This window comes from Zeus faber (assembly GCF_960531495.2).
Source record: "Zeus faber genome assembly, chromosome: 18".
NCBI classification, from domain to species: Eukaryota; Metazoa; Chordata; class Actinopteri; order Zeiformes; family Zeidae; genus Zeus; species Zeus faber.
In genome coordinates this window covers 25,571,846-25,584,756 of record NC_137210.1, presented here as the reverse complement: position 1 = coordinate 25,584,756, position 12,911 = coordinate 25,571,846, and the positions used below count along the sequence as shown (strand labels likewise).

Sequence of the window (12,911 nt, the reverse complement as noted above, 5' to 3'; positions counted from 1 at the left end):
AAAGAAAAAAATGTGGCGGTCAGCGTGGATATTGTGGCGGGCCGTCACAAATGAATCAGTGAATGGGAAACACTGCCGGGGAAGAGAAATTGTCTCACATGTTTTACGTCATGTGATTGGCTTATACCAATCACCAATCACACTACATACAACGAATATCAGCCGATCACAATCGGGGGCTGGTCGATCGGCGCACCCTTACTTTGATTGTTTCTAGCCTATCAATGAATAAATTAAATGTAAAAGACACACGCTGGGCACCATAATCAGATCACCAAATGCTGTCTTATGGATATCATTCCATTTCAAAGTAAAGCTGCGTTGCGCAAAATTCTGATGCTCTTCCAAGATGATTTAAAATAATAAATCTGACTCCTCCTTTCCATGGCATTTCTTTTTTTTGGCGGTAATAACTTTGTTTTGTCAGCTCAATGTCCCTACCTTGCTGTGGGGATCTGCGAACATCCTTGTGAAAATCTCACAAAGCCTCTTCAGCTCCACTCGGCTGCAGCAAACAGGAATAGAATAAGGTTAAAAAAAGACAAACCCAAACAAGCAACAGAGAACTGCATAATACAATGCGACTATGAAGTTCAAAGTTGCAATGCATCATCGCTGAATCTTGGAATGAGCTTTCGCCATAGAGTCGCAGCATTCTCCGCCTGCCATCCACCCCCTTATTCTGTTTATTATTGTTATTTATTGTCTTTAAGTATTTCTACATTGAAAAAAGTTTTGTTTTCCATCTGGCTCCAAGGGTCCAGCAAGCCACATTATTACAACTATAGGGAAAAATAGCTTATAATAACATTGCTTAAACAAGCCAAATGTCATGTTTAAATCTAACGTGAAACTGTTGCCTCAGAGAGCTCCCCACTTTTTTAATGTTTTAAATGCTAATGTTTATCTTCACTTTGGTACCTTTTGTGTCTGGTGCCAGAAATCACCAGAGAGCGTGAAGCCTTGGACGATTTGAGGCATATGGGTTTAAAAAAACCAAAACATGACTTCTGTAGTGTACGCCCTTAAAAGATCACTCTCTAACAAGGAAATACAACCGATTCAGACCGCTAACGAAAACATGAAGACAAAAAAAAAAAAAAAGTCTTATTAATCAAATAAAGTTTTATTGAGGAGGGAAAAAATTATTCTCGGAACCCCTGTTCTCAGTATTCTAAGGTGTTGAGAGACGCAGAACTTTGACACAAACTTTGAACACAAGTCGAAATCGGCAACAACCGCGAGGTTCACCCCGAGGTACTGTACCTGAGTATTCGTTGGCTCTTGAGCAGGTTCTGCAGGCCCAGCAGGCCCTCCTTCCTCTCGGACCAGTTGGAGCTGGCGCAGTGGTTCAGGACCTCAGCCACGTCCTCCGTCTGCCGCAGGTAGTGGGGGATGCCTCCATTCCTGGAGCCGTACGAGCGCTCCGAGCAGGCGCTGGACGCGTCGCTGTTGGCGTCGTCGTCCGAGTACATCCCCGGAGACTCGTACCGTCGCCTCACGGGCTTTCTCTGCGCGGGGGAGGGGCAAGGAGGAGGTGAGTGAGACGGGTACCGCCCTTTCATCACAGGCTGACAATTCAGTTCAGTCATGGATCTGAGTAATGCAGAGCCAAAAATTTTGAAAATAAAATGAATTCAAATAAAATAAACATTCTTTAGGAATAATCTGGTAATCCCGCAGTGGTATTTATTCCGTTATGGTATGTGTTAAGGAGTGATTAAATGATAGGAGTAAAATAAAAGGAGTATCATTATTTTCTATTTTCCTGTTGAGACGTAAACATTTTTCTGTTGTGAAACTATGAGATGGATCACAGCCTTCCTGTTGAACCTCAGTAATATGTCTTTCTGTATCTTAACCCATAAACATTTAATAGGTACGGAATAAATATCCCACTGGCAAACAAAAATAAAAAATTAACTACTGTTAGTAGTGTATTACTGAGTACAACATTTTTGTATTAATTCCTATAAAATGCGTTCTCATTTCATACGTTCATACGTTTACCCAGATTCAGATGAGAGGGTCGACACCAATTTCATCCTCGGGTGTCCAGTACCGAGATATTGATGGCCTGCATGCTGACTTTATGAGCTCAATGCAATGATCGTTATTAATAATAACTACAGCATAATAAAAATAAATAATAATAATAATAAAAACAAGAGTAATGATAATAAAGTGTAGCTCGCAACCAAATGAATACCCCTCCCCATGGCGGTGCAACATGGCTGCCTCCATGGAAGAGACTGTGGAAACTCTCGAAAACGCCTCAGGCGCTCTCTAGAGCCGGTTTTTGGTTTGTCTGTTCTGGGATACCGTAGAAGAAACATGGTGGTGCAACATGGCGGCCTCCGTAAAGCATACTTACCCCCTATGTAGATAGAAACGGCTCATTCTAAGGTAACAAAACAACAAGGATTCTTATTTTCATGGGATTATACACTAATTAAATCATACTTACGAATATTATATTCCATTTCTGCCTGTTCAGTGCACCCTCAAATAACTCAGCTTATGAGATGCTGGAAGGTGTGTTTCCTCATCTCACAGGAGCTAGGCTAGTCGCTTCCACCTGCAGCCATGCACTAGGCTAACACAGTTAGCATGCAGCCCGTTTCTATCTTTGTACTGGACACACAGGCATGAAATTGGTGTTGACCTTCTCGTCTGAATCTGGATAAGAGACACAATTTCCCAACAAAAATGATGTTTTCTCCACTCTATGGTTTCCTATCAGCAGAAGTGAGGTGATGCTGCAACCATACATTGCAGGACATGACTCCAAAAAACATAATATGGGAAAGATATATTTTTAGTATTGGATATATTTGGATACCAAGGTTAGAAAAATTACAATTTTCTATTTTTAAGATGAACATCAAAGGCAGGTCAAGCAATGGCAATTATAAAAAAAAGTCTCAAGTGAGAAGGTGGTGACAGGGATGAAAAACAACTACCAAAGGAAAATCAAGTGCACAAAATGTTTTCAACACATTTGAATTATGAACAACTACACAACTGAACAAAATAACACCACAGGGTAAAAAACAACAAAGGAAAAAAAAAACAACGCAAAGTGACAAGTTCACTGTCGTGGGTGGACGACGTCGATAAGCACAATGGAAGCGTGAGGCAAATAAGGGGGAGTCGAGGTGAAAAAAAAAAAACGAAACCAAAAACTAAATCGTGAGAGGTCGAACAAGCGAGTGGAAGCTGTCAGTCGGCATCGCGTGCAGAGCGGCAGCGACGGGCGTGTTCGTGGAGTTCATCTATGAGCGCGTGACGGCATAGGTGTACAAAGGGCATTGAACAGCTACCTTGTTCCTGGAGTCTCCTAAAAGCTGATACGGTAAACGGAGCAAACCAGGGGAGAGAGAGAGAGGGGGGGGGGGGGAGAGGGTGGTTTTAAATGGGCGAGGGGATAAACACAGGACACAGAACAACAGTTCTTTATGGAGCTAAAGGAGAAAATCGGAAGGATACTTCAAAAAATTCACAAGTGAGGAAATTGAATGTCAGAATGTTGTATGTCAGACTTCCTTAAACACAGAGCACGGCATCGACGTCTAAGGTCTAAGGTGGTCTCCTGGAAATGTCATTCTCAGTAGGGATGTAACGGTATACCGTTTTAAGGTGCGCCGCGGTACAAAGCCTTTCCCTGTTAGACCTTTTACATTTGTGTTAGAAAACCTGAGATGTAAACTTTAATTCACCCTCACCTTAGCAGACGCATTCCACCATCTTTGCTTCCAGCGGCAGAGCTGCTTTACACCAATAGTTTGCGATACGGTGCTTTACGTTATGGGAGCGAGTGTAAACGCGGAGGAACGGGGCTTCGGGAAATGACTTGTTGGATGGATTGTTACAGCACTTGGTCGTCTGCTACAGCGCAGCGGCAACACGAGGTGAATTTAAGTTCACATCTGCAGTTTTGCAAGTAAGTCGGATTTTGATCTACACGTCGCTTCTCTTGCCTCTCCTGTGAACTTGTCAGCCCCGACAAGCGTCTTGCTGCGCTGCGCCGTGTCAGAGGCTTCACCATGTGTTTCTCTTTTTTAATATGAACTATTTATTAATTGAATATACAGAAAATAAGGGAGTAAAATGAATACCGTGAAATACATATACCGCAGTATTTCGGTAGTACTGTGAGATTTCATACCGTTACATCCCTAATTCAAAAGTCACATAAAGCGAGGGTGCTTCATTACTGACCATAAGTACATTTAGAAGTACATACAAGTAACATCTCATCCCTAAACCTATCCTAAGTATCTCTTCTTAGTTGAATATATATTCAGTTTTGCATACGTTCACCTATTCATCTACTACATTTTTAAAAAGTCACAATACAAAACAAAACACGATTTATATTAATATATGAAAAAGGTCCAATAGGCACTTTATGCCGTATTACTGTATAGGCTCCATTATATCAGGGCACTGGATGTGACGCGTACTTTAATTTTTTTCTATTTCAAGTACATTTAAGAGCAAGTACTTCGCTATTTTTACTGACTGAGAAATGAGGTAAGGTCAATGTGGTACCCTCATTTTGTCAGGTTATGTGTACTTGAACTTGAGTAAAAGGTCCCAGTACTCTTTCCACCGCTGCACGCTAAGTAGTTCCCGTTTTTTCCATTTGGAAAAACTATAATGGAGCAGATATGTCATGAAGAATTCCGACATCCATACCACCATAACATATCCAATCTATTACTGTAGATAACAAAATCTCTTTCAAAGTGAGAAACCAGAGACCAGACCTGTGCACCCTGTTATCGTCAGGACACACATTCAGTATTTTCTTGGGTAGAACAATTAGATTGACTGACGTCTGGTCTTTGGGGGACACCTCATTTCTTTGAGGCGACCTACCAGAGCATCGGCGACCGCCGCCTCCACTTCGGTTCCGGTGTTGAGGACTCGCATGGCGTTGACAGACGCCGAAATTCTGGCCTGGTGGATCAAACCGTAGCGATCTAGAAGAGAGGGGAGTGGGGAGTGGGGGGAGGAGGGAAGTGTTAGCCAAGTTCAGGACGTAAAGGGGAAGTAAAGAAACTTACCTTGAGAGGCTAAAGTGAAGGATATCTCAGTAACCTTGTTTGAGGGACAACTTTAGAAATCCCTGCGTTATGTTCACTTAAAGGACCAGAGTGGTGTCAGTGGGTGTCTCTGTCCAACATAATTTTATACACTGTAGATATAGATCATTCCTTTCCTAATTAATTTTCTTCTTACAAGCCCCTTAACTTTACATTTTCGCCATAATCTTTCACATTTTTTTAATGTTATGAGTCCTCTGGCAGAGAAAATACGAGTTTCAAATGAAAAATCCTTTCCAGACATAAGCACAAATTTCAATCATTTGCAGATTATTACAGTAATTTTAGTGAAAGTAAATCCATGCATCCATCCATGATTTTCACAAGGGTGAATAACCACTGTCCAGCAATTTTCACGTGAATGGTGTGGAATAAGCCATTTAGTGTGGGGACCATGTGGTTTGAGCAGCCACACCTGACCTGGATTTAGGTGACTGGGATCAGGGTGGCTGCATACCTGTTGCTCATTGGTCGGTCTAACGAGCAACAGTTAAAACCCCCATCACCAACACACACTGTCTAGCAATTTTGACGTGAATGGTGTGGAAAAAGCCATTTAGTAAGGTAGGCCAAGATCTATGAAACAATACACTGTGTACATAATATGCAGTGTACAATGTACATTTAAAGATGGATAGAATCTTCGGTAATGACGAGAGGTGTAAATTTCACCGGTATGGTGCTTAAAAAAAATGAAGAAAAGACACCCCCCAATAAAGAATGAAATGAAGGACTCAGCAATCACTACACAGAAGCCACAATGGATGAATGAAGACAAGCATCAGCGAGCTTCCACCAAGAAGGAAACCTTAAACAGAAGTGGGTGACCGTTAGTAAGGAAACAAAATGCCTTCTGAGGTAAATCAAAAGACTGACACAAAAACACGAAACTCAAAAATGCCGAACGTACCGAAAAAACCACAAACACATCGGTCCGAAAATTAAGGTACAAATCGAAAAGGAAGAAAAAACAACCCCAGACAAAAATAGCAAAACAACGACCACAACACAAAAAACTTAAAGATCGTACACTTTGAGACCAATACAGCACAAAAAGCAAAAGCTTACATCTCCTTAAAGCAACTCTCACAGCCACGGTGAAAACATATATATGAAAACTGAAAAAAGGTAACGCAATTGCCTTGTAGGTAAGGCCAAAAATATATAACAAACACAAAAAACAATGTTTAAAAACCTTGTTCTGACCTTACCAGACCTCCTTGATAAAACAGTAAAGGCTGCTGAAGGACAGGGATGCAAACCGACTGAAAAATGGAAAATTTTGCCGACCATAACATCACTTCACAGACTCGTGGAAGCATGCGGGCGCACCGACGCCTCCAGGGGAAGGTGGGGAGGCTGGGTGTTTTGGGGGGGTTTGGTACAGGGCACGAGGATCGGGGGGGGGGGGGGGGGCATGCAGGTCACCTGACTGGCTGTGGGGGTCGGCCGTAGAGAGAGCGCTGGTGGAGCGGGAGTGACGTCGGGAGGCTGTGGGGGGGGGGGGGCGACCAGGACCAGGGGGGTTAATAGCAGCAAAATACCACTGGAAGTCATTCTAGCCCTGTACTCGAGGGCTAGAATTAGGGACTGAATTTAATTCACCAATGAAGCTGGAAGCATGCGGACCTGGAGCCTCACACACAGGCTCCACTACCTTACTGTACTGTATGTAGCATACTGTACTGCATACTGTGTCACTGTTCAGGGTTGTTCGGTGATGCCGTAGTGCTGTGCCGTACTGTTGTATACTGTGCTGTATATCTCACAAACACTACCTCACTTTATTCACATACCACTTTAATGCACATATCTGTATATACATAATTGCCTATCCCATATACATAAGCATATTCCCTTTATCTATTCCATTTTATTCTATTCTATTTTATTTTATTCTATATAATTTTATTTTATTCTAGAAAGTATTCAACTTACTGTATTACGTTTTAGGAATCAGTTAGTTGGTCTAGTAGAAAGAAATTTTCAGAGGACATATTGTGTGTTATCACCGGGTGCGTTGCATTACATTTCACTGCATATATGTATGAAAGTATGTATATGTATGTGACAAATAAACATCTTGACTCTTGAAAGCTGGAAAGCTTGATCCAATTGGTTAATTGGATCAATTAATTGAATCGTCCGCTGCTACAGGGCTGGAATGGAAAGCAGAACGGCTCGGGGTCCCAAGGACCACTATAACTTCAGGTAACACCTTTCCTTTTCCTTGCTAAAGCGGTTTCGTTAACCAACTACTTTAGATATTAACGAATATATCATATTTATAACCACGGCATTCAAACACTCAAAGATTGCGGAAAGTGGGTTTGTGTACAACACAGAGACATCGATTCAGCTTTGATTTGGTATTTGTGCTATAAGGGTTTGGGAGTAACCATCCCATTCCTCTTAAACAAGTCACCCATCCATCCCGCGCAGCCAAGGGCGCGGCCGCTATGCATGTACCCTGTGCCCTCATCTCCCCGGGAAAATTAGGAACCTATGAAGGTGACATACAGTACAGCGTGTCAACTCGGACCGGAGTCAAACGGCCCTTATAATTTGCCTCCTTGTCACACACAGGTCCTTCATCATAGATTTGGTGCTTTACAAGCCATGGCTGCTGGCCAACACCACATCACTTCCTGCCCTGTCAGAGCACAGGAAGTAGCAGCACCTGCACACTGAGGCACCATCAGCTATGGACATTAAGGGCAAGGACGCACACCGTACGAACGCCACTTTAAGCAGCGAATCCCTTTCACCTCTGCTGCTTCATCTGGTCCCGGAAAAACCTTTATTATGTTTTGTGCAATTGAAAAAACCTACAATACAATACAAAAACCTATGTTGTTGTGTTGGATACCTAAATTAACATACTTAAATACTGAAATGCAATGTTGAAATACTACATAAATAATAAAATAGTAGCACAGAAATGGTTCAAAATAGAGAAAAAAAAAAAAAAAACACTATCAGAAAACCTCTGGAATGACACTGTTCATCAGCATCAGTTAGTCCATGCACAACAGAGGGGCAGAGGGTCCAGACAGGAAATGACACATGAATAAGCAAATTGACTTTTGTACAGAAAACACAACATGGACAGAACACAAGCGTGCAGCTGCATGGGAGCATTGGTCCGGTGTGGATTTGCCCCCTTTTCAAGACACGTTCAGACTCACCAGGACCAGCCTAATCTTTTTAAGGGGCGGGGGGCGACTGGCCTGTACTCACCCAGAGGAGCAAAGCCCCGAGCGGGGCTGGTGTCGCGGCTGCTTTCGCGACTGGTGTCGCGGCTGCAGCCCTGAGACATGCTGGGACGGGGGATACGGCTCCGGGCTAGCGTGCGGTAGGGGAGAGCGGCAGGAAGAAGAGCTTTACCACAAAGCCTGGCTGTCAGGGCAACAGGTGAGATGGTGGTGAGGTTAGTGGAGGGGTATGGTGAGAGGGAGAGAGATGACAGACAGACAGACAGACAGACAGACAGACAGACAGACAGACAGACAGACAGACAGACAGACAGACAGACAGACAGACAGACAGATAGATAGATAGATAGATAGATAGTCCTTCAATTGCATTTGTTTGTATTTATTGTTGTGACAATGTTTGTGCTGCTCGCTTGTCATTCTTGAAAAATAGATTTTAATCTCAATGAGACTTTTATGGTTAAATAAAGGACACAGTATATATATATACATATATATATATATATAGAGAGAGGGAGAGCTTGGAGAGGCAGTGAGGTGAGACAGTGATACAACATTGGCAGTCACACAGCTGGGTGAGGGTTAGACACAATGAGCACTCTAAGGAGAAGGTCTCAAGCTTTGTTTGTTTTGCATAACTGTTAATGCACAACAAATACTACACATGTGCAAAAGGGGGTATTAGTTCTATAAAAATCAAATACAAAATAAAATAATAGCCAATTAAGTCAATTAATTCAAAAGTAAAGGCGCTCAATCTGCGTTGGAAATATATTCTGCACATGTTGCAACCACTTGACTTGATGGACTACAGACTCTGTTTAGTTTATCTGGGTTTAGCGCGTGTTCCATCATGAGCGAGGAGCTCTGGTTTGATACCAACCCTAATTCAACACACCCCAATTCACACCTATTGTAATTAGCCGTAATTACATCTATTAAAAAACAAACATTTTCTTGGTGTCGTTTCCTCTCGCTACGCTCCATAGCCGCGGACCTGGTAGCCGGTAGTTGACATTATTGATCCAGAGAAAAATGTCAGCGCCCAAAAGCACGGAATTAAATCCACCGGATTGCACTACAACGCCTTAGAAGCGATCATTTTAATTCATTGCTTCCACCGCTTGTTTGGCCATGACAGAAGAACGTAACATTTATCCATTTCTATATATATTATTATATATATTCTATATATATCTAAAACCGAATATCCCATGATGACGCCATTGCAACAGCAGTGGCAACCGACCTAATTAGAACAACTGAGAGGTCCATCTACGGAGTGAAATCAGCTGCTCAGTGCGCGGCTGGTGCCGGGTCAGGACTTTTACTTTCTGAACTCGGGATTTTCTGTAATCCGTCATGGGCCACGCCTTCTACTTGAAGGTTGACGCTTTAACCGCTGGTTGATTACATCACCGAGCATCATGTGCTTTTATTTACAACCTGTGCACTGTCAAGAGAGTGTACCGCGGTTTCAAAGGAAAACACAAACGTGTTACGGGACGTTTTATCTCTTAATCAAGAAATAAAGATAACGAAGGGCGTAGTGCTTCTACTCGGTGTGTTGCTGTGTCTTGACAAGAAACAAAAACAAATAAAAAATAAAATTAGGACTCAAAGAATACAGTTGTTTTCATTGAAATTCTTCACTGTGCATCGGTGGAACTGCACCCATAAACTGCCCTCTACAGTTTCCTTCACTGCTATAGTGAGCTATTCTAATACGTTTATTGGCTATATATTTAAATATTTGGTAACCTAAACCTTTTCAAGTAAAACAACAACAGCTAGTTAAACTTCTTCAGACCACGTGAGAAATGTTATCTCCTTTCTCATCGATTAAGTCGAGAAAATGATTCAATAACAGGGAAATTTCCCCTGGCGCCAGCGGTGGGTCCCCGGGGGGCCCGTCCTTACCGATGCCCAGTCGTCTGGGGCTGGTCTCCCTGCTGCAGCCCTGGCTGCGGGGAATCCTGCTGCGTTTGTCCAGCGGTGTTCCTGGGGTGGAAACCGGGGTTCTGGGGAGCCGACCGTAGCTGCTGTGGCCCAGCAGCTTGCCTGGAGAGCTGGAGCGACTTCCAGCTGCGCACGCACACACACACACACACACACGCACGCACGCACACACGCACGCACACAGTACATAGAGAGACAAAAGAAGCAACACACACACACACACACACACACACACACACACACACACACACACACACACACACACACACACACACACACACGGAATATAGAAATCCCAAACATACACAGGTGAGAAAAGCAAGGAGACAGACACAGGTTCCACTGTTAAGAGTATGTTACAGGGTCCAGAGAAAGGCTGGAGTCATGACAACGGTACTGAAGTAACACCCAGGAGGTGACGCTGCCTTTAACAATGTGCTTCAATGGTTCAGAGAACCCCCAAAGCTGAATTCCCTAACAACCCTGTCCCCTGGAGATACTGTACCGACATCACTGACTTCCATAGAGTAGACACAGCCTCTCCATAGAAACACCGTTACTTGAGTTGAAGTCGGTTTCGGACTGAACCCGCTGGTCCTGTGGTAACATTTTACCGTCAAGTCATTGCATTCAGGGAAATTTTTGTGGCGAAAAAATTTAATGCATGGAACGGCATTCCCGGGATGAGATTTTGCCAATTAATCAAGTAGCTTCCTGGGAACCAGCCAATCAGATTCTGCCTTGTTGACAGCTTGGAAGGTACATGAATTAGTATTCTATGTATCTTTTCTAAGTATCTATGTTCAAAAACCATAATTGTGGTAAATAGTCATGCAATTCAATTGTTTATTTTTTGGATTTGCCATTGACTGCAATATGTGGAATCTCGTCGGCTTCAATGAGGGCCCTGTTTTACAGGGTATCATGGCAAGATTGTATTGGACAAAGGTACGTTCGTTTTAAAATCATTTTTATGTCAAATAATGGATCTTTCAAGGTAAAGTCCTGGGAGGAGGTTTATTCCACAGGGTTAGTTGGATGAGAAGAGATTTGAGTTCAAATGATAGAAAACAAACACCAGGAAGGCAGGACAACAGGATGGGATTTCAGCTTTGAATGAACAAACCCGAGCAATTGACATTTGTGATGTTGGCCACAGAAAAGGTGTGTGTGTGTGTGTGTGTGTGTGTGTGTGTGTGTGTGTGTGTGTGTGTGTGTGTGTGTGTGTGTGTGTGTGTGTGTGTGTGTGTGTGTGTGTGTGTGTGTGTGTGTGTGTGTTCAAGGGGATCTTATAACCTAGCACGTGTATGTGTAAATGTTAGCATCGGCACCCGAGAGCTGACAAAGAACAAAAATTAAGGACTTTCAGTTTGGGAGCGGATTTGCGGACTGTGGGAGCTGGAAAGAAATAAGATAGATAAAACAAAACAAAAAAACCATAAAAACTAAATAAAAAGGCACTCGAGAGAGAGACCGCCAGAGTATGCAGGGATCGATCGGGACACAAGAAAGAAAATAAAAAACAGAGGAAGGAGAAGAGCATGCAAAGCACGTTTGGGAAAGTGGGGGAGGCGTGACGAGGGGACTGGATGGAGCCGGGCCTTACCACTGATGGGATTGGCTGATCTGGATCCTGAGTGATGAAAGCGAGCGCCAGGACGGGTGGGAAATCAAGAGCGGTCAAGATGGGGGACAGAAGGTGTTACGTTTATTAACAAGCGTGCACTCTGGCCAGCTGCAGACATGTTAGTTGTGTACCGACCGCTGAAGAATCGTCAGAACACACAAAACCTCCCGCGGGGGCTGGGCCGACACGGATCAAAATGCCTCGTCGGAGATCAGCTAAATTCGCCATTTTTTTACACCAAAAATAACCCGTATTGAAATGTCGGTTCCCATGGTTTGTCCATAACGCAAGAGCCTCGCTTAACGCTATTAAGAAACTTTCAAACGTTTGAGCCTTAAAAAACAGAACGTTAAATCCCCTTTAAGAAAACAGAAAACTCACGTCATATAGTGTGATGGGTTTTATATGTATACCGAAAAAAAGACAAAAAAACAAAACAAAAACAAAAGCCATTTCATCTTAAACGTGATGTTACCGTCACTTCTGAAATAGTGGACCCACCCTTTAAAAGAATCCAACTGAGGTACGCTGCATCACCTCTGACTCTCATTTCATATTTTTTTCATATCGTCAAAGTCTGAGCTCATATCTCCTCTGAATCATAACTTAAGTCGACAGAACCACAATATGGTGGGGGATATCACAGAAAAGATGCTAAACAGTATTATGGGAACTTATCGATCTCCCAGCCCCACGCCCTACGTACGGTACATACATGAACACGCAGACATGCAAGTAGGAAGCGCAGGTACATGTGGCGATTCATTCCCAGCAGCTCAGCGCTTCTTCAGGCCGCCGCAGTGCATTAGAGAAACAGACGCCAGGCACGTATGATCCCCCAAAAGGATCATACTGAAATAGGGGAGCGACACTGAAAATGGTATGAAGGCACAGAGCGACGGAAAGCTGGGCGCCGGGTGCACGGTGTCGCCGGAACCTTGGATGGACTTTTGTCAGGTTGTCTGTGGCTTGTTCTAACTTAAAAAAAAAAAAATTCTC

General features: G+C 43.2%; 1 protein-coding gene across 2 annotated transcripts in view; it reads right to left on the bottom strand.

The window, feature by feature from the left end:
• The window catches only part of clasp1a (cytoplasmic linker associated protein 1a), a gene marked incomplete at its 5' end in the record, with an annotated part of 114,158 nt that overhangs the window by 20,121 nt on the left and 81,126 nt on the right, over window positions 1-12,911 (bottom strand). Inside the window, 7 exons of one of the 2 annotated variants that reach the window (XM_080019567.1) lie at window positions 442-505; window positions 1,267-1,511; window positions 3,324-3,347; window positions 4,885-4,988; window positions 6,540-6,602; window positions 8,352-8,510; window positions 10,247-10,411. In XM_080019567.1, the coding sequence (XP_079875693.1) occupies window positions 442-505; window positions 1,267-1,511; window positions 3,324-3,347; window positions 4,885-4,988; window positions 6,540-6,602; window positions 8,352-8,510; window positions 10,247-10,411 (824 nt within the window). Of the gene's footprint in view, window positions 1-441; window positions 506-1,266; window positions 1,512-3,323; window positions 3,348-4,884; window positions 4,989-6,539; window positions 6,603-8,351; window positions 8,511-10,246; window positions 10,412-11,891; window positions 11,919-12,911 lie in introns of both variants that reach the window. The other variant, XM_080019568.1, reaches the window with a different exon arrangement.